General features: G+C 27.0%; 1 protein-coding gene across 1 annotated transcript in view; it reads left to right on the plus strand.

Moving 5' to 3' along the window:
• Window positions 1-968: 968 nt before the first annotated feature.
• The window catches only part of LOC129960017 (trafficking protein particle complex subunit 13-like), a 54,732-nt gene continuing 33,312 nt past the window's right edge, over window positions 969-22,388 (plus strand). The window contains exons 1-4 of the mRNA XM_056073023.1: window positions 969-1,110; window positions 9,610-9,778; window positions 17,666-17,750; window positions 18,703-18,839. Of these exons, the coding sequence (XP_055928998.1) occupies window positions 1,071-1,110; window positions 9,610-9,778; window positions 17,666-17,750; window positions 18,703-18,839 (431 nt within the window). The 5' untranslated portion in view covers window positions 969-1,070. The remainder of the gene's footprint in view (window positions 1,111-9,609; window positions 9,779-17,665; window positions 17,751-18,702; window positions 18,840-22,388) is intronic.

Below are 22,388 nucleotides of genomic sequence, written 5' to 3' on the forward strand. Positions count from 1 at the left end.
TCTTTTATTCGTCTAGAAGAGAAGAAGAATTTGTAACAAAAATTTTATTCAACAACTTTAGAAATTTAAAATATATTTTATCATATTAGAATATAGTAAAGTGAATCTCGACCACACATTAATTTTGAATTAATTAAAAATAATAAATCTCACAATGCATACAATAAAATCAAAATTCATGTAAAGAAATTTCTTCTTGGGGGAAGGCTTGGTTTGATATACAATGAATACTTCAACCCACGCCACGTCTCGGAATTTTTGAAAATAAAAAGGCTCACACTTTACAGAATTAAAAAAAAACATTGCGCAAGATTGTTTCATTTTTATTCATAAAAGAATAGCATAATATAAGAACATAAAATAACCCCACAGCACAACATATGGGTTCGAGAATAGTAATTAAAAATGGTGGTTCAAATAATATTCCACCATGCATATTTGAGCATCAAAAAGATGGGATACCTGTAATTCTTTCGTGCCTCATAAGATTTAACATCTGATGACGACGAAAAATAATTATCAAATTAGGCATAACTGTACCAGCTAATCTATGAGCATTCAGAAGTTTCTTCTTTCTGATTTTTTTTCTTTGTAAAAAACTATCAAATACGCCATGTGTGTGAGGGGGGGAAAAAAAATCTGCTGCGAGTTTGTACTGTCATGTCCCTTACGGTGAAAGGGTAGTTGATGTTTTGGAAGCTATCAATATTTTTTACGAATTACAGCCTGAGTTTACAATTTTTCTCTTTCGTCATAAAGAATGGATCGATTCAAAATGTTGAAATTTATAAAATAAGTTAAATTAATGTTTTAATATATTTTACACAAAAACATGCTTTTTCTAATAGTATTTCCACAAGTTCAGATCTTTATTGTATGCAGAGGTAAATTTATTTAATGCCTATCTAATTTCAGTTAGAAAATCAGCAGCCTGAATTGATATTCTGCAAATTACGTTTTTCTTTGTATAAATTGGCAACTCTAGTAAAGCTTTCGCTGTTTCAGTTGTAAACATTTACATGTGAAAAAAGTGCAAGTTTTTCAAGTTCTAAGTACTGAGCAAATGTACCATGGAGAATCGAGAAAAAGAACATTTGTTGGCTTTGAAAGGTTTGTAAACCAGGAAATTTACTTATTTGTAATAAAACTGATTGCATACGTAAATAAATATATGTATGTTTTCTTTGATTTAAATTTGACAGGCGTTATAATTTTTATGAATTCCATAATTTACGTTCCATGATCTGTGATTTGTATCTGTGTCAGATCCATGAAGCCCAAACTTTCCAATTCTTACAAAATAAAGGAACTTGCACTTGAAATTTCACTTATTGAGTGTGTTGATGTTAACGCCCATCTCGTAGCGAAAACTGTCATGAAAAGCAGAATTGTTTTAATTTTAATGCTAGAAATATGGTGTATTTGTGAAAGCATTATATTAACAATATCTTTGTGTGTCTGTATACATATATTATTCATTGTATATTAGCTACTTTTCAGAAGAATTCATGTGAAAGGTCACATTTTATTATAAGTCAATTATATCTTTTTAAAACTACAGCAATAATAAAAAAGGTATTTTAATTGGGTAAAAGTATTTAATTGGGCTGTTTTAGTATTGTAGAAGAACCTTTAGGATCATAAGGTCATGGATTCAGTACATGAATACACAAAGAGTTATTGTATATGGAGATTTGGTGTATGTTAGACTTGCAGTTATGGGGCAAACATTATCACAGGGTATTACATGAAAGTTTCAAAAAATAGAGAGTTGACTTAGGTGCAAAGCCATGTTATTAAATAGGCAAATGCTTAGGGGTTCTGTAACTTTAAAGAGGTATGAATTAACTAAAGGTAATAAAAATTTGTGAAAAATTTAAGTTGGGGTACATTAAAAATTTCTGCAGATTTATTTAAATGTTTTCTTCTTCAATCAAGGCTGTGCTAATTTTCAATTTATTGAAAAAAAATGATATTTTTGAAACATAACTTTGAACGTAATTCATGATGAATCATGATTTTGTAAATCAATAATTACAATTAATTTTCGTTTTCAATTCTTAAAGTAATGTTTATTTGGAACTTTTATCCTTTGGACATTTATATGAATTCCTCTTATCAAAAGTAAAAGTAGGGCAGAAATTGCTGAAAACGTGTTTATTTTTGTTTCCCTTCGTTGGTTTTCTTTGTACATGATAATATTTCTATAAATACTATGATACTTCAATATATAAAAATGCTTGCTTTAGGCTTGTCATTTTAAAATGAATTTTTTGTTTCCTTCTTCAATCAAGGCTGTGCTAATTTTCAATTTATTGAAGGAAAAAAAAATATTTTTGAAACGTAATTCATGATGAATCATGATTTTGTAAATCAATAATTACAATTAATTTTCGTTTTCAATTCTTAAAGTAATGTTTATTTGGAACTTTTATCCTTTGGACATTTATGTGAATTCCTCTTATCAAAAGTAAAAGTAGGGCAGAAATTGCTGAAAACTTGTTTATTTTTGTTTCCCTTCATTGTTTTTCTTTGTACATGATAATATTTCTATAAATACTATGATACTTCAATGTATAAAAATGCTTGCTTTAGGCTTGTCATTTTAAAATTAATAATTTTTTGTTTCCAAAACTGAAAGATTCTAGCCACAGATTTCTATTTAAATATAATAAAAGAATTATGTGTCTTTTATTTCCAGGTATGTGTACTATTCAAGCTAATTTTTAAGCTTTATTTATTTTAATCTGAAATATTTTCCAGAAATAATGGTAAAGTAGTTGTGTAATAATTTTTAATACCTTTGTGAATTTAGTTTACATATAGTACTCCAAATGTATCTGTATGTAAATAAATAAGAAGGTAGATATTATTCAATTTTAAACACCTTTTATAGCCTTTATTGCATTAAGATATCACAGTCCCATTAAGATATTAAAAATATATTAATTATTATGGCCATTAAAAAAAAACACTTAAATTTGAAATTCTGTGCAGATATGCTTAACATAATATTCAAACATTGTTGTAATTTTCAAATAGTTTTTTTTTTTTTTTAAATTTACTTTTTTCTATATGAGTTTTACAAGTCCAAATTTTGTAATACATTTAAAGAATTTTCTTACATGGATAACATTGTAAAGCAAAAAACTAATGATTTTTTAGGAACTCTGAAAATTTTTAATTTATTATAATAATTTTTTTAAATCATTTTTTATCTTTATATTGTTGCTCTAGGCAGCCAAGCAGACAAATGCCCCATCCCAGTAAATATTCTTATTAAATAAACTTCAAATTAAAATCTAAATTCTTTTCATAAGAAATACAAATATTATTAATTTATTACATTAATAATATTATATTAAGTTAATGATTATTACAACTAAATAAAGCCAAAATTCAAGGAGTAATTGTTGCACAGAAGAAAAAAAAAAAAAAAAAAGAAAAAAAAAAGGTTGCTCAAAATTAGTATTACTGATAACTTTCAAATTCTGTTTTCAGAATGTAAGTGAATGTTAAAACAGCAGTGCAAAATTGGAATTTTCAGTAGTGTATTGGAGTTAAATATTTAATATATGCATGAAGTTATATGTGATCTCATACAATCTAAATTAAAAAATGCAATGTCCTTTGAAGTCTTTCAGGTCTACCTACAATAATGCACATAAGGGAGATTGGTAAAAGCATTGTTAATGCAAGATAGAATTACAGTGTTAAAGCTTAATTGTCAGCTATAAAATCCTTTCTGTTTATAAATGTTATGAACTTGTTCTGACATGAATTTTTTACTTAAATGGTAACATGTGTTGACTAAAACTTTATGTAAATGCCATTTTTGTGAATGAACCCTTACCCTCCCCCTTAAGGGATGTAGGAATGCACAATGGGAAAAAGAAAAAAATCAACTTCTTGTAAAGCGCTGACTATTAGTGGCTCTTAAAATTTTCAAACTAGTCTCCTTTCGAAATTAGTCTGAGTGCTAGATCAAACTTTTGGTACTGATTGGGTTTTCATGACCGTTGAGAATCAGTCCTGACAATATCTATGACTGGATTTCAAGGCATTACTTTGTGTATCTGCGAAGTATGTTTTTTTAAATTTTAATCCACTGTCTTTTCTGTAATATGTTTTTTTTATATTTTTAAATATGTCTAATTTTTCTAGTTTCTTGATTTAAAAAAAATGCTGTTTTTTAGTTTTATATATTTTTGTTAGAATAATTTATTTTATATTTAAGAGTATTTTTAATGGTAGAATGGCTCACTTTCATTTCATAGGTATGTAAATTTTGATTCCAATCTAACTTGATCGATTGCTCTATGCTAACCAGACTTGTTCGAACTTTTGATAATTATTGAGCTTTCGATGCTGATCGAATTTTCTTGACCATCAAGAATTAGCCCTGGCAATATTTTATGATTGGATTGCTTTGTATTTAGTGTATTTTGTATATCAGTAGAAAGTATGTTAGCTTTTTCTCAGTTTTATTATTATTCCACATGCTGTTCTGTAATATGTGCCTTTTATATATTTTGAAAAATGTATAATTTTTCTGGGGTTTTTTTATCATTAAAAAAATTTTCTTTTTCAATCTCATATTTTTTATTAATTTATTTTATTTCGTGTTTAAGGTCAATATTATTTTTAATGGATAAATGTTTATTAGTATGATTTATATCAGTTTATATGATTGGAATGTATGTTGCACTTTTTTCAAATTTCCACACAGTTTTAAAACGTTTTCTCTTCATTTTTAATTCATGTGCTTGTTTATTTTCAAATGTACAGTATTTTAAACTGTTTCAAAAATCCTGCATTTAATTGATTTAAGAAATTTGTTTGTGAAAATATTATTATTATTTTTTTTAAGATAAAAATTATTTTGGTAGTAATTTTTCAGTATATAATTGTCTTTCATATAACCTCTTTTTATTTCATTTTATTCTCTTCAATTTTATTTTTTTGTATTTTATTTTCAATTTTTTAAGAATTTCATATTATGTTAAAATGTTAATACAATGATTGGAAATGGCTTTTATATTTAGAAACATGGCAATTTATTGGAACGTTTTTTTTCCATTGAATTTTTAATGATAATTCATACTAGTGATATATACATTTTAATATAATACATACTAGTTATACGTACATTATCACTAATATATATTGACATAATATATAATGGCAAGTGTTGGTTTTATTTGATGTTGTTTCAAAATTGAATTAAAATTGTGAGACCTTTTCTAAAATTTTTAATGCATTACATCATTCTTCCATGAATAAATTTGCGCTCCATATTATTTGTTGTTCATGTTTTACTCATTTCAGAATTACTTGTTTTCATCCTTTTTTGATTTTTGAAAAAGAAAATTGGATGAAAGTTCCTTTAAGTTTAATTAACTAATCCACCTGTTGTTAAAATTTTGGAGTATATTTGAATTAAATCTGCCTATAATAATTTTAAAATAAGAATACAAATTTATGGTATTCATATACATAATTAGTTTTTAAGGCATTAGATTTAAGATTTCGCTTTCTAGTTTTATTAAAACTACTTACTTTTACTTGTTAAAGGCATTATTATGTTATCCCCCCACTTTTTTCATGAAGAATAAAAGAAGCTGCATTTTCTAATTTATAAAATTTACTACATTATTGAAAAAATGGAATATGATACATTGTAAAATGTGGACATTGTTTTGACATTGACACGATTTATTGAAGGAATTTTAACACTATTGTTTTTTAAATATTTTTATTGAAAAAAAAACACGAATATTTTTATTATATATAATGAAAATTCCTTTTATTTGCAGACTTTGTGATTTGTCAATATGGTAAGAGGTGCTATTTATAATGCAGAAAATAAATAATGAAATCGCGATATATCAAGAAATATTGATAAATGTTAGTTGATATATCATGATGATGAAGTTTGGTCATTTCTCAGCCTTAACTGCAATTTTACCTGGAACTGTTCCACAAATGCTCAGATCAGCTGGATTACAAACATGATCAGTCTGGAGAAAATTTTTGTTTATACAAAAATTAAAAAGCTTAGGCTTTTCTTCACAAAATCATTGATTAATAAACCAAATTTAATATTTTTTGTTCATGTGGTCCATTAATTCTATAGACGAGGAGGGGGGGGATGAGAAGATCCAAAGAACTTAGTTGGAGCAGTAAAGAATAATGGTGTATGCATTCTTGTGTGTCTATAATTGTCCGCAAAATTTGAAAACACCACTTCATCATTGGGATTTAAACTCTATGCAATATATTTTGATAGAATTGGTAGAGTACAAAGGTACAATATTACTCTAATAATCACATTGGCAGTTGGGGGGAGTTTGGAAGAATAGGTAAAATAAAAGTTTAGAATTTATGTCTAGATAAAAGATTAGAATCTATTTCTAGTTTCTCCTTTCAATAGAGCTCTATAGCCCCTTGCTTGATTGTAATTTTACCCTAGCTATTGTATTATTTGTATTTAGAACAGAAAATCTAATTTTTATGTTTTAGAAATAAATACAAATTCTTATTTTTTCAATGATTTTTTTCAATCTTATTATTTTTAAAATAAACATATTTTAAATGTATAATAAACTCAAAGATATAGTGTTTACAAACTAACTGTCAAATTAGGCTTGAATGTAATATGCTTTATATGATATGCATCTTAAAAGAAAATTCTGCTGAAGGAAGGATAGGACAATATCATTTGGGGAGGAATGTGACGTGCTGGAACACATTTTCTAGATAGTTAAATATGTTAATGACTAAAGTTTTTAATTTTTCTTAATATTGTTTAATAAAATTAATTATCAGGGCATTTACAATGTAGTAGTTAGTTGATGATTTTAAATTTATTAAAGTATATAAATTATTATATATTATTTTGTTATATAATATATATATAATAAAAAGCAGTAGTGTACAACAGTAAAAAAAGCTGACATTCCATTAACCAAAACAAAAATAAAATGAAATTGAGCACAGATGCATCTAAACTTGTTTTGTTATTCTTAATTTTGCTAATAATTATATCATATAAAGTATGAATATATACTGTAGACTTATGGCACTGTATCATTTCACATAAAAAATTATTTTCTACTTAAAATTATATTTACCACTTAATTTCAATTAAGAGAAATTCTACTGTAAGTATAATAAAGTTAATAATAAATTTTAAGGAAGAAAAATCTGAAGCTAAGTTATGAAAGCTTTTGCTACTTTAAATTAAAAAGAATTACTAATGTATTATTTTTTGCATAAAAATGCTACGAATATGGAAGAAAAATCATCCAGCAAGAGAAAAATATATTAAATAATAAGATATTGTAATCAGTGGAAATGGTTGTAAAATAAAAGTTTTCAAGATGTGTCTGCACCAATAAAGATTTCAAAATCAGCTCTTGTTTGGCATGTCCAAAACCATTAATAATTGAATGAAAAGGATATCAAAATATAATATTTATTAATTTTAATTTTTTTAAACATTGTTCCATTCCTCCCTTATATGTGTCCCATATCTCTCTTATAGAAGGGAGGTATAGGAGAAAAGTGTTACTGTTTTTAACTATACAAATAAAGGCTAATTGTTTGTATTTTGCTGTTCTTTTATTTTAAAAAAATTAATTAAATAATATATATTGTTAGATTTTTATAAACCACACTCGTTTAATTCACTAAACAAGTGAATTAAAAAAATTTTTGTGAAATTTCTCACTCTTCCCAACTCTTCCTAATGATGAGAGAATGAAGAGTTGATGCAGGAATTAGAAAAAAAAAAAAAAAAAAAAAAAAAAAAAAAACTAGTGCATTCTCTACCTAGACATTTAAAAGCTCTTGTTAATGCTGCAGGATGTCTTAATAAGTATTAATTGTCCAAAATATTGCAATATTTATTAATACGTTAGATTCCTTTAAAGTATATGAACACTTTTGCACAATAACTTCTTTTTGTTTCTTTTTGATTATTCATAAAACAAAAAAGTTTTTTTTTTTGTGTGTGTGTGTGTGTGTTATCTTAACATTTTAATGAAGTTTTGTTGGACAGTTTTAGGTATTTTTAAAATATCCACAATCTGAAATATTTACTTTTAGTAATGAATGTAACAATGTTTCTTTAAAATTTGTAAGTGTGTGAACACTTTTGGGAGTCTTTGTATATACCTCCAAACAAAGTGACTGCATGTTGATTTTCTAACTTAATGGAATCTGAACAGGCTTGATGAAAATTTTCCAAATGTTTCAGCTGATCTAGACTGTTCTAGAATCTGTTGCTGATGGTAAGGGAAGTTTTTCTAAACTGAATCTTATCAGCATGTCCTTGGAAAAAACAATTTGGCTTTGCAACCATGCCAAGTGAATGGGACCTTTTGTAAAACATTAAAAATAAGGCAAGATTTTACTGAAAAAAAGACAAGAAAAGTGAGCTTTTGACAAAATTTTTAATATTGATTTAGATAAATCATATATTTTAATAAACGACTGTTATTTATTCTATTGCATTTGAATTTTTGCATATTTGTTATTTTGCTGCAGAATCTTATGATGGCAACCACCTGGCTGTCATACAAGGCTGATATAGGAGAAGGAGAGTTGTAATTTTACTAATTAATCTATGCTCTAAAAATAATTCCTTAATGATTTGAACTCCAGCTTCACTGTGATTTTAACTTCTGAATTGTGTGGCTTATTGATTTTTTCATGGAACTAAGACACTGTGTCAACAAATTCTTTTCTAAAACTTTATAAGCTCAGAATGCTTTCTTATTGTCTTTTCTTCCTCCTTTCACTGCAACAGGCTCACCATGGCTTGGACAAAGAATCTTGATAATATATAAAATTTGACTATTCTCTTAAACTTATGAATAATAAAAACCTTTAAAGAACTCTATGCTGTTTTGTCAAAGCATGTTAATTATATATGAAACATATAAAGATGTGATGACAAATATTAAAGAGTTGCATTTAGGAAAAACTATTTTATTAAGCAGCAGTTTATTTTAAGATTATCTTCTGGAAAGTGAAATACTTAAAAGGGCAAAAGTTATGAAAGCAAACACAAATAGGAGGAACACAAAAAATCCCTGAATTATAATGCAGTTTGTTAATTCTGTATTTTTAGTGCCAGTGGAGTGCTCCTATTTAAAACTTTTCAAGGAAAGCAAAGGAGGCTGTAAGAAAATGTGAAACTGTTCTCCAGAACAAATTATCATACATTCACATATGTATATATGTAACAGAAATTGTTGAAAAATATTTTTTTTAGAAAAATAAATATTATAATCTTTAATTTGAACTTAATGAGTAATATACTTATTGGTTACAAATTTGGTTAAATTTTTCATATTGCAATGATAGAGGCATTTTTAGAGAATTGCGACATTACATTTTATTTTACAATGATGTAAATTTTATTTTAATATTTCATAGAATCTTTTTGTACTTCTATGTTTAAATTAATATTCCTGATTTAAACGACATTATTTGTTCTTTATTATTTTATTAATTTTATTTTGTAGTTCAAAACTTTGTTATTAATTCTTGAAAGGTTTTGCTTTTTTATTCTAATGATGTTCTAAATGCTTTAATTTATAGTCATGCGATTGACTCGACCATCCTTATATACGACACAACCAATTGCCGCTGATTCAAAGTATTTTGCTTGTGCACTTCTAAATGAGGAATTAAAACAAGATTTGGGCTCTGCAGAGAAGCTCAAGTATTGTAACTCTGGAAATTTATTGATGCTGCCTCAAAGTTTTGGGTAATTTTTTTATAGCTTGTGTTTTTTTACAAATTTATTTTATTGATTATTGTCCTTTTTTTTTACAATTTAATTTGTTCCAGATTTTTGAAAAAAAAAAAAAAATGTTTTTTTACATATTTTCTTTATTTGTATTGCATTTTTTTTTGTTGATTTGAACCTTTAATTATTGCTTATTAATTTTCTTACTTTCTTTACTTTTTTCAGTGTTTTATTAGTGATTAGAAAAATATGAAGCCTATGATGCAAAGATATAAAAATATTTTACTGACAGATAATTCAAATTTTTTCATTTATTATCGCTTTTAATGCTATATAGAGGGTAAGAAGGACATATATAAAAATTTCATCTTTATTTATATACATTTTCTGCTACAATGTAGCAAAGAAAAGCATAAATGCCATTTCTTATTTTTTATAACTATTATATTATATATATTGTGAGCTGAAGAGATGTGTATCATCTTTAATATATGGGAATGAGTAGAGAAGATGAGTGGCACCTGGGACAAATCACTTATTTTTTGCACCCAATTCTTGCTCATTATTTTTCTCTTGTGTGTAAAAGTTTCTATTGATAATAAAGGTGAATTTACATTGTTGGCAGTCCTTAGAACTGACTGCAATTCAGTGCAAATGTACTTTAAAGAGTGGGAAGTGAATGTGAAAAATATTTTTTTAAAAATTTAATTAGTAAAAAAATTAAGTAAAATTTTCACATTTTCCCCCATGATATCTTTTGAAAATATTATAGCATAGAAATGATTTTTGCATGAAAGTAAAAATAGAATGATTTTGCATTTCAATAAAAGGCCGTATTTTCAATGATACTAAATTAGTTATCATGGACACTACTCCCTAAGTTTAATAAATTAAAAAAAAAACATTTTTAATTATATTTTATAATATATACTTTTCATTGTTGTAATGAAGTTGAAATTGTTTTCCTTTTACTGCAAATATTATATCCTGGGTTTTTTCATGGGCTTCACTTTACTTTCCACATGCTAAAAACAAAATTGCTTTATCTGCACATTTCCATTTTAAAACTATGCTTTAACTAAAAAAACTGAATTCGAAAAAACTATGTTCAAAATATTCTTACATGGCTTCTCTTTTTCTGCTTTCTGTCTTGATTTTTACCAGTGCCTGATCATGTCAAAAAAATAACTTTTTAACACATCGTAAAAATTGAAATCAGCCCTTAATCATGAAGAAAAGAATAGAAATTTATTTTTAATTAACTATGTGTTCTCCTTTTTGAAAAAAAAAAAAAAAAAAAATCTGAAGTCAAATATTAAAATAATCCTGTTCCAGAAATTTTATAAAATTCAATTCATTGATCATGCCTGGCCTCTTTCTTGCTTTTAATTAAAAAATACTCCTTCTTTTTCATCCCGGCAAGTAGTGATAATTTTCTACATTTATTTGAAGAAAAATTTAAAGATTGCCTGTAAAATTATAAATTTTTTGAACACTCTGTTTTGGTGTGCATTTTGTTTATTTTCACTTTTCATCTGCAGCTTAATGACATTTTAATAAGTATTTTTGCTGTTGGTTTACTTCTATTTTTTCTCAGTAAAAATGTACCACTCCAGAATCCTGTTGATTTTACATGAGTTATACTTGATTTGATGTCAACCAACCCCAAATTCTCTTCATTTGCTTGTACTGTTCCATTAAAAAAATTCAAAGTATGCCATCCACCTTATCTTCAGTGCTAATTTGTCAAGAAAAAAAAAATGGGAAATAAATTTGAAAAAATGTTATTTTCTTCAAATATCTTCTATATTGAATTGTGTATTAAATTAAAAATGCATTTGCTTAGAGGATGCTTATATATTTTTTCAATAGCATCATGAACTGGTTTCTGTTTTATATGATCTTTGAAATTTATGATCAATTGAATCACGATTTACCTTTTTTGAAACTGATTTTTAAATTTCACATTTGAAAAGCAGATATAGTATTATTTAATTTTTAAGAAATTTTGCTGATTTCAGTGTTATGATTTTGGAATTTCAAATGTTTAATGATGAAATGCTTTAGGTTGCTTATTATACATATTAATATTTTGAAAATTTCAGTTTTTGTACCTTTCAAATAATTGATATTCTTTAGTAAATTTAAATTAAATTCAAATCTTGTTTAAAATATTTTCTATTTATGAAGTTTAGCATGGTACAAAAGTTAAAACTGACAAAGATAAAAATAAGTCAGTTATCACCCAATAGTTCTATTTAATCCCATACTACCCTAATAATTCCATGGATGTTAGCTCTTAGGTAAAATATTTTGGTGATAAATGCCAATAACATAATCTTAATAATAAATGGAAATTCTTAATTATCTCTAGCTACTTCAAAAATAATGCCCTAACCAAATATGTGAATAATTATGTAAAAACTAAAAGCTGGAATCAGTTTACATGTTTTGTAGCAAAAAAAATGGTATTTTTCAAAAAAAAAAAAAAAAAAAAAAAGTTTAACTTCTTTTAAATCTTCAGATAATGGTTAAGATATTACTATTTCAATAAAAAAACTTGATTTGGGCAAACAGTTATCAAGACTCATGGTATTAGAAGAGTTAACAATTGGCTTACATATTTACTCCTTGTATGTCCTTCACAAAATGATAGATAATGACTACAAAATTAATGAAAATTCAATGATGACAAAAAGATTGAAAATTCTGATCCTAGTGAAAATCGAAATTTACTTTTAAACACAAAGAATTATCAACATTGGTAGCCTCGTAATTTCAAACGAAGCAACTGTAGCAAATCAATGCCTTTGTCCAAACAGAATTTCAGGACTTGTTCCAATGTTAATGTCGATTTTTAAAATAAATTGCCACCTGCTCTCTGCAGATTTTCTGAAAATCAAGCAATTCAAAATGCTTATCATGGAGTGCAAACCTGCATTTTCAGATTACCTAGGCACCTTTAACTACCTAACACCTTATATTAACCATTTGAAGGAAGAATAATGAGATCAACAAGTAGTAAAAGCATTTCAATATTATTAAAAGAAAACCCTTAACATGTGTTCTAAGTACCGATTTGACATCCTCATAACATAGTATTTTGTGGCAAAACATCATTTGAAAATGATAAATTTTCAAAGTATAACTGTACAGCAAACCCGGAGTACAATTAACTTGCAAAGAAACACATGCTCATTGTTCTTGAAAATTAATCTTGTTTCATAAAAAGTTATTTTGTATTTTCATGGTCATATGTCATGTTATATTTCACTAAGCTTACATTTATTACTAAAATGTATCCCTATTGCAGTCTGCAAAATGATGAAAATTTGAATAAACTAGAAAATTACTAATGTAAATAAAGATATTCTTTCTATATCTCTGAGAATAAAATTACCAATTCTCACTATTCTCAGACTTCTCTTTCTGGAGTACATGTTAAAAACTTAAGAAATAGATTATTCAATTGGTCCCTAAAATTATTATGAAATGACTATGAAATTAAATGTAAAAATTGTGTTACTGATATTTAAACAGATATATTATGCAGACATCTGTTTTCTTATCATCATCAACATCCAATTTATTTACTTTATATCAGTGAAACCAAAACTCAACAAATGATTATTTATGTGAATGTAAATATTATGAAGTTAAAGAAAAAGAAAAATTTGCATAAAGTAGTTGTCCAATTTTCCTTAAAGCTTAAATTATTAAATCAAGCCCATGAATAATTTGATCATCCTTGTATTCAGATAAAATGATTAATTTAATTACTCCTCAATACTATGGACCTAATGCCACTTCTGATATTTCTGGCTTTTTAAACATTGTTCTGTATGTCAACTTGATAAAAAAGAAAGCAAAACAGATTTGTTACAACCAGAGGTGGAAGTAGAGGTTTACTGACGGCGTAGGGGGGGGGGGAGGTAGACAAATTCGACAGGGGGGGCAAACATAGTTTCTCTAACTTAGCTTCAAAATCATTCATATAATCAATTTTTTTATCTTATAAAGATCAATTAAGTATTAGTTATCCTATGCTGAATGATTTCACTTATTATCTTTTTAGATTTTATGAAAGTGTTTCCATTGAGCAAGTAAGTTATTCGATTAACCAAAGTTTATCCATTTCAGATGAAATGTGAAATTTTAGGTAAAATGACATATGGAGAGATTTGGGCAGGTGCATAGTGCGATGAACAGAACAAGCTTTTATAATTATATGAATTATATGTCTTTCAAAATTTGGTGAAAGAAGCATTAAGACCAAACTATGCATTAAATATTTTATTGAAATTATTAGCACACAGTGATCCTGCTCAACCTGTTTGCTGCTAAAGGCGACTAATATAAAATTGCCACAAAAATATTGTTTTTATGTCTGCAAAACTGATGCATTGGTCTTTAATATTCCCTTGCTTACCTTTTATTTTAATATTAGAGAGGAATCAAATAATGTTTATGTAGTATTTGTGTTTTATTTTAGTAAATTCTTACTATTAATAATCACAAATCTCATTTTGATGTTCCAAAGCATAATTGCTTGAAAAACATTTGAAGTTCATGTTTTTAGGAAATAATTTAAAATTTGAATTTATTCTTTTGAAGTATCCTTTTGTGTGATCTTTTTCTCATGATATAAATATAAGGCTTATAATTTGCTTATCTAAACTGAGTTATTTTCATTAGCAAGAAAACAATTTACCATTTCATTCATTTGTCTTTTTTTAAATTTCTGTTGTGAATTAATTGTAGTGTAATCCCCCCCCCTCCCTTAGCTTAATAAACATTTCTTTATAAAAAAGAAGTAAGACAAAAATACTTAATACTCCGTATACTGTTCAAGTAAAACTTCTTTTTCTATTTCTGCTATAAATTTTATAACCCATTTAGTTTTTTTTATAATAATAAGCATTTTGTTTTATTTATTTGACTTTAACTTTACTATAGAAAACCTCTTTAAGTGGCCAGCCTATATATTGGTCATCACTATCAACAACCACTTTTGCTTGACATAGAATTTCTGACTGTTAAAATAATTCGTTGAACAGTTACCGAAAACCCTCTGAGTTGCAAGGATGGTCACCTGCTCAGCTCCAATGAAATCTATTTGTATTTTAATAAGAGAAATAAGATTTAGTGAGAGAAAGGAGAATAAAAACTATATTCTCTCAAAAATGAAGCCAGAAATCAAATAAAAATTGTTCATCCCTTTCACAATGTAGAGAGAAAAGATAACTTTACTCTCTATTGGAGGGAAGAAATTAACTGTCCATTATTGCTGAAATGAGAGTAAGAAATCATTTTATGCTAGAAACCATTATCTTTTTGATCTTGACATTAAACTTCTCTACAACTGTTTTTTTTTTTTTTTTAAATTTGTTTTATTTTAACACATGCATTTGTTTTGACAAAGTAATTTAACAATGCCTAAAAGCCAGCAATAGCTCAACTTGAGGCAAGAAAAGTAAAGATCTTGGAGCAAATGAAACAGATGTTCGATGACAGCAGTGGCATCAGGCTATGAGAAATTAACCAGTATTTAGTCTGTTTTTCACAGAAACATCAAAGGAAATTACTCCAAAAAATTTACACCATATTAAATTTTTTTTTTTTATCTTTTCATCAGCACAAATTTCATATTTGTGCAATTTTTCTTTCATTTGTTGCAGATAATTGTGTAATGAGAATATTTATAGGTACTCCTATTCTGGGTAATGTTAAGACTGAATTATTGTACCACTATTTTTTAAAAATTCTCTTTTATTTTCAAACATGTCTAAAAAGTTTTGGGTTTTAACATATTTTATATAAAAAATGCTTTCTATGTTAAAAATATTTTGCATGAAAGGATTGTAATTCTGAGGAACGCCAGGCATCAATTGATGTGAATACAAACTCTGTTGCTGAGATGGATTGATTCTATGATAATGGTTAGAGGGATTTGATTTGATGGGTGCAGTCACCATGTAATAAAAGTATTACTTTAAAGTATGCATTTTCTACTGGGTTCAATTGCACATAGGCTCAGCATTCTGCATTAAAGTTTTAAAAAATGCTATTTTGGTAAAATATTTTTAATTTTGTTGAACTTTTGAAATTTTTTCTTTTTTAAAAAATAAATATAGGAGAAAAAAAAATGCCATTTGTAGTAGATAAAACAATTTACTGAATTTTTATGTGTGTGCTATTTTCTTTCCTATTTAAGTCATTGCATTTATTTTGCCATGTAACTAGCAATTTGTTGTTTGTAAGATTTGTTTTAATAATTTGAGCTGCGCTGTTTTTTGTAGTCTTAAATTTATATGAGTGATTTTGGTATCTTTTTGATTTTAACATAATTTGAAATTTAAGAACATTTTCTTGTCCTTCGTTTGCTACAATAGTGTACATTAATAAAGACCGAAAAATCTTTTTTTTTTCTTCTTTTTCTTTTTTAATGTCGTTAAACTAAGGAGAAGTTGCAAATTGAGGGGAAATGTAATGAAGAAAGAAAATTAATGAAATTGATTGATTTATGCATGACAAATGCTATGAAAATTGCACAAATAGATTGCTCTTCATTAAGTTTTTAAAATTTTTATATTTTTATCTGTCTGTTTATTATAGCATTTGATATTAAGTATTCAATGCCTTAAGAATAATAAAGTTTATTTTATTATATTGGGTGTATAACATCTGATTACACATTTCATACGAAATAAACAAAAAACATGTGGGATTAATTCAATGTGCAATATTTAGTTCCTAATCATCATCATAATTTTCATGTATCATCTTTTCGACGAATTACAATAACTTTTATGTATATACTTTGCAAGAAATTGTTTATATTTTAAAAAATAACAGCTTCATTCATTTACTTTCTTTATGGCAATACATACAGAATTAGAATCCCCTCAGGAGTTCACCTTTTGTAGATGAGTTCAGGTGTCTCAAGCTATTTATCCCTTCAAATTTACGCTCCCCTTCGCCTTCTACTTTCTTCTTGATTCCTCGACAAAGCCCATCTGTTTTTTCTCGTTTCTTACAAATAGTCGTAAACATCACGCTTTTGCCATGTGTAGAGAGACCTATTAGATGGAGAATGCACCGTGGACCACCTCCTCATTACAAACATTTTATACTTTCAGCTATCATGAATTACCGGAAAATATTAAAGCATGTTATACGCGGCTTTAGTCCGACCTTTATATCTCTTATCCATTGCGATATTTCAAATACCAAAGCTTCGGGGACGCTGACCTGCACCCGCCATGCAGAAGTTGATCGCGAAAGCACTGACCATACCGCTAGGGGAAAGTACATTAATTGATGAAACAATCGATTAATGTACTATTACTGATACGAAAAAAAAAAAAAAAATCAGTCCACCCTAATATGCATTGCTTATATGAACTCTGTGCTTGTTTAAAAGTTGATAGAGTCATTATTTTTCACTTTTTGTTTTCTCCGAAACCTTTCTATTTTACCTCTTTCTTACTTCATATGAGAAAGCTGTACTAACATGTATTGGATTTTAAGGAATGGGGGTGGTGTGGAGGTAGTATAACAGCCTCACAGTTTTAGATTTTCTAGTTTTCGAACTTTGTTTAAGAGTTTCTTTTTGATACAACTTAAATCTATAGCACTGAGGGTATTCTGCTTGAATAAGCAGGAAATATAATTACTTAGATCTCACATATTTGCTGAAATGTGCATAAATATTGCTTACTATTTTAAACAAGATTTATGTTATTTTTAACAGACTACTTGTCTTGCTTTGTTGGATACTCTCTTTTAGTTTGTTTGCTTTCTCGTGTTGAACCAAATTTTGTAAATAATGTTTGAAAAATAGAAATAATATATGTGTTTATATTTACCTGAATGAAGTTTGTGTTTAAAATTCTTTTATTTCAGGAATATATATCTAGGAGAAACTTTTTCCTGTTATATGAGTGTTCATAATGATAGTCAACAAACAGTTACATCTGTTCAAGTGCAGGTGTGTAGGAAATTTGCAAATATTTTAAAGATTATAAATAAATTTGTTTATAGATATAATTTCAATTCATAATTGTATAACTTATTTAATATGTTTCCAAATTCTGGCATGAATTTCATCTGAAATTACAAGCTTGAACACCGTGAATTAAATTAACTTGTTAATTATTCCAACTTATTTTTACTATTATAATTCTTTACTTTGTTACTTAAAGGTATTCCAACTTCAAAAAAAAAAAAAAAAATACTGATGTATATTTTACTTATAAACTCATTGAAATATTTTGTATTCATTTTTAATCATTTTTTTTTGTCATTTACATTACTTTTTCTAATAAATTCTATATATCATCTTCCTGATGTTGATTTTTAAATTAATAAAATATTGGATATTTATATTATTATCATTAAATATTTTTGCAGTGCTCTTTGTTTAGCATCATTTGCAACTGGAGAAATAGAAATTCTTTGAAAGTGAAGCAATTTTTTCATGTGTTCATTTAACAAGAAACTATGCAGTTTTTTTTTTTTTTTTTTTTTTTTTTTTTTTTACCTAAATTTAAGGAGTGTTCCTGAAACATTTCAGATCAGTTTTATTTATTATAAAAAATCCAAGTACCATGAATCATTAAATATGAAGATCTAAATAAATATTATAACTCAGTTTTGTGTGGTAGAAAAAAATAAATATTTGGAAAACATTTTTCTACTTGCAATAGCAGGTTCTATAGCAAATTTAGAAACATAAAATAGTTATTTTTGATACAATTCCCTTGTTTTAATGTTTTATTAATTAGTTGATGGTATGTCAATAATTACTATGAGTTATTTCGTTGATGAATATCACAGTTAATAATTGAAAATTACATTATTATTCACCTCATTTTTGACTGTATTTTTATTGTAGATTCAGTTCCTATTTAACTGTGATAATTTTTTTCTTATCATTTTAGGCGGATTTACAGATAGGACTTCAAAAAATTGTACTCACTGGACAGAGAGGAAATTACTGCTCTTTTTCTCAGCTGAATCCTGATGAAAGTGTAGATGATGTTATACATCATGAAGTAAAAGAAATAGGAACTCATATGTGAGTTGATGTTATAGTTTTTGAATGTAAATTAATAGTAATTTAATTTAATTTAATTTTTAAAAGAAAATTTAGGTTTAAATTATCTGTTTTACTTGTATTATGCTCTTCTTTAATGTTTGAAGTATTGTTAAAGAAAAGTATATATGTGATTATATGCACTAGTGGACAGTTTTATGAAAGAATGTAGAAAAATTTATCATTTTGTGAAATGAAAAATAGTGATGTAGTTGATGTTATTCAGTTGTTTGTAGTGTCTAACTGAATATCGTTTTATGTTGTGTGCAGCATGTAATGCATTAATTGTATCGGTTAGTAGATGAATTTGAAATAAAATATGTATTTCATTCTTAATTAGCCATTTATATCATGTTATAGTAATGATATTTTTCATTCTTCTCATTGAATATTTGTCTCTAAATATTTTCCCACCTTAATAAGTTGCTGTCACTTTTGCATATTATTATATGTTTAGTAATATATAATGAAGTGTAAAAGTCACAGCAATTCAACATTGAAATCTATTTATTTTCTGAAAGAAGCTGAATTTATTTTGTATCAGTTTTCAAATAGTATTATATTGTTTTAGTTTTATTTGGATGAAATGAAATTAGTTGTTTCTTATGGCACTTGCCAAGGACAAGCCCGCTGTTCGAAGACAGCCGATTTAAGCCTGAGGGGGAGCGTCTCTTGTTCCTATAGTAGCGCCATCTAGGGCCAAGAGATCGACTTAGCTACATACACGTCACAACCCTTTTTACGGGGTGGACTTCATTCACGCATTTCATTCACTCAACCACAGATCGTAATTTAGACCTGAATCAGAGAACGACCACCCCTGATCCAATACCCCCAGTGGTATTATTCTCGACATGGAGGACTGTGTGACCACGACAGATTTTACGCGCCTCAGCCACCAAGCACGCGGGGAATCTTCGGTCGGCTCGCAATCGAACTCGCAACCTAAGGGACGCGTTGTGTAAAATTTAAAAAATGAACTTCAAATTCTAATTTTTTTTTTGTATATATTTGCCAAAGAAGTAGTATTTTTTATATTACATTTTTGCTCAAAGAAAAATGACATAAATCTTATTTCTGATTAATTGTAACATCTATGCGTTAGCTTCGTTTACTTTCCTTTTATTAAAATTTTATGCATATTTTAAAAAAATAAGGTATGAAAATACATGAATAACCACAACAGGAAGTTCAGTGATTAAATTAATTAATCTTTTTGCTGTGAAATTTTTGTGATCGATATTAAAATTAATTTCTGAAAAATTATGTTTTCCCTTCCATCTACATTAAGTATGCTATATGCTAAATATTCAACTAACAAATTTTTAAAGTCTTTCCCTAAATTACTGTATTTTTTTTAATTAAAAATTACTCCTTTGCCCAATATTTTAGGCTTTATTGCTGAAAAATTCTATTATGTTTTGGTTCCTTAATATACTAGAATGAAAAATTAAAGGAATAGCTCTTATAACTCGCTAACTTGAATGGATTTATATTAAATTTTTATTTTGCCATGCCCAACATATCTTTACAATTGCATGTTTCTATAAAATATAAATCTAAATTAAGGCCTAGGAAATGTTACATAAAATGTTAGTAAAAGTTTGGTATTACAGATTTTTATGTATTCATAAAAAGATTAATTAGGTATTTCATCCACTGGATGTTATTCCTAATTTACTATTAGTTAATAGGGAATTAGGAAACAGATTTTTGTCTTGATGTAAGTTTTTAATAAAGAAATTCTGATGATGATGATAATAACAAATGATTTCTACCTTAAATTTAAAAAACTTAAATGCATTTTAATTACTTTACCTGTAGTCCATACTCTTAATTAAAAAATTATGCAGTTGTGAGTGAAAAATAACAAATAAAAATATTGAAAGCTTAATGTTGAAACTAATATAAGACTAAGGATGCTATTTTGTAGAAAAACTTTATATTTTTTTAATGTTTGTTTATTTTAAATTTTAGGCCCTCGGAAATTTTTTCTATAGTGCAAAAGTGTTTAAATCTCCCTATTCTAAAATCTTTGAAGCTTGATTTTCAATTGTAACACTTTTCCTTTACAAATTGCTTAGTGAATACAAATGCACATTGTTACTGCACTTATGCAAGGAAAAGACATTAGTTCTTAGTTAAAAAGCAGTGCTTAAAAAAATCTCTCCCCTTTTTTAATGAGAAGCATAATAAGTTTTCCTTACTAATTATACTTTTGCATTGAAAAGAAGTTGATTTATGGGCATGTGACATTTCTACTGTGCCTATGTATAAACTGCCTCTGCTCAAGATAATCAATTACTTGTACATTGCGACATGAACGCACATTGTCCTCTATTAGTGTTAAGTTATTGGATACTGCATCCTTAAGAAACTTAATATTAGAATCAAGAAATTCATACAATTATATTTTAATATTTATAGTTGCTTTGGTAAAAATATTTAAATCAGTGCAATTGGGTGGTAGGATTATAGTATGCCCATTCATAGTATTATCCCACCACCTTTGTACCAATACCTTTCACAGATGTTTTTAGGATTATTGCATGTGTTTTAATTCCAACAGATTTTAATGAGTCTAAGAATTCCTATGAAAAAGGTCCTCGGCCCAGATCTAATCATAATGATTCTAAACTAATTTGACTGGATTTGTTTTGCTGCCTGAGTTAATGAATGAGAAAGCATGGTTTTCATTGCAAGCAATCATTTTTTATTCAGCTTGTCACTCATGGTATATCTGTATAGTCAGTTTTCTGCTATTGAAACGAATCTGCGCTATATTCTGTTATCTGAGGCATGCTTCGATCTTCTCTGGACATCATGGCGCCTTGGAACTATTTCTAGACTCTTTGTGTGCCACTTTTGGCAGATCTGGGTTTTCATAGACTTTTTCCTATGTGCATCATTCTTCTATTTTTCATTCACATCCACTTCTCATAGTTTTTCAAATACCTCATCAATGGCATGTTTCATCTTACACAATAGAAAATTTTATCCAACTACTCGAACAATCCTTGAAAATAGAGTTTGAATCCTCCACTATCACCTTGTAGTTCGGAACGAACATGTGCAACAATTTAATACATTTCTGTGCAAAGAACATCAGATTAGATTACATGATAATGTTAATAAGCTTGCGCTGCGAGCCTACTTTTTTCATATGACCTCATTTGAATTGCATAAAATTTCTGTTTTGTGGTTGTTATTTTATTTTTCCTGCCAGTATATTTACTGAATCAGATTGATTTGAGTTTTCATAATTGTTTCATATAGATTATGTAACCAAGAACGAAAAATCTATGATTGTGTCCTTGTACATCATCTTGTTTATTTTGTAAAAGGATTATGGCTTTAAGTTCTTATTCTACCATTTATCCACTAAGCTTGGTTCTAAATTTAGTCAAAAGTGAAAAAAAAAAAAATACGTAAAAGTTTGGAGAGGCTCATATCCAGTTTCATTATCTCATCTTATTTAAAATTAATAGATCCGTTTTCACTGTTCCATCTTTAGTTATATTTATTTAGCAT

The sequence above is a fragment of the Argiope bruennichi genome, chromosome X2, assembly GCF_947563725.1.
Source record: "Argiope bruennichi chromosome X2, qqArgBrue1.1, whole genome shotgun sequence".
Classification (NCBI taxonomy): domain Eukaryota; kingdom Metazoa; phylum Arthropoda; class Arachnida; order Araneae; family Araneidae; genus Argiope; species Argiope bruennichi.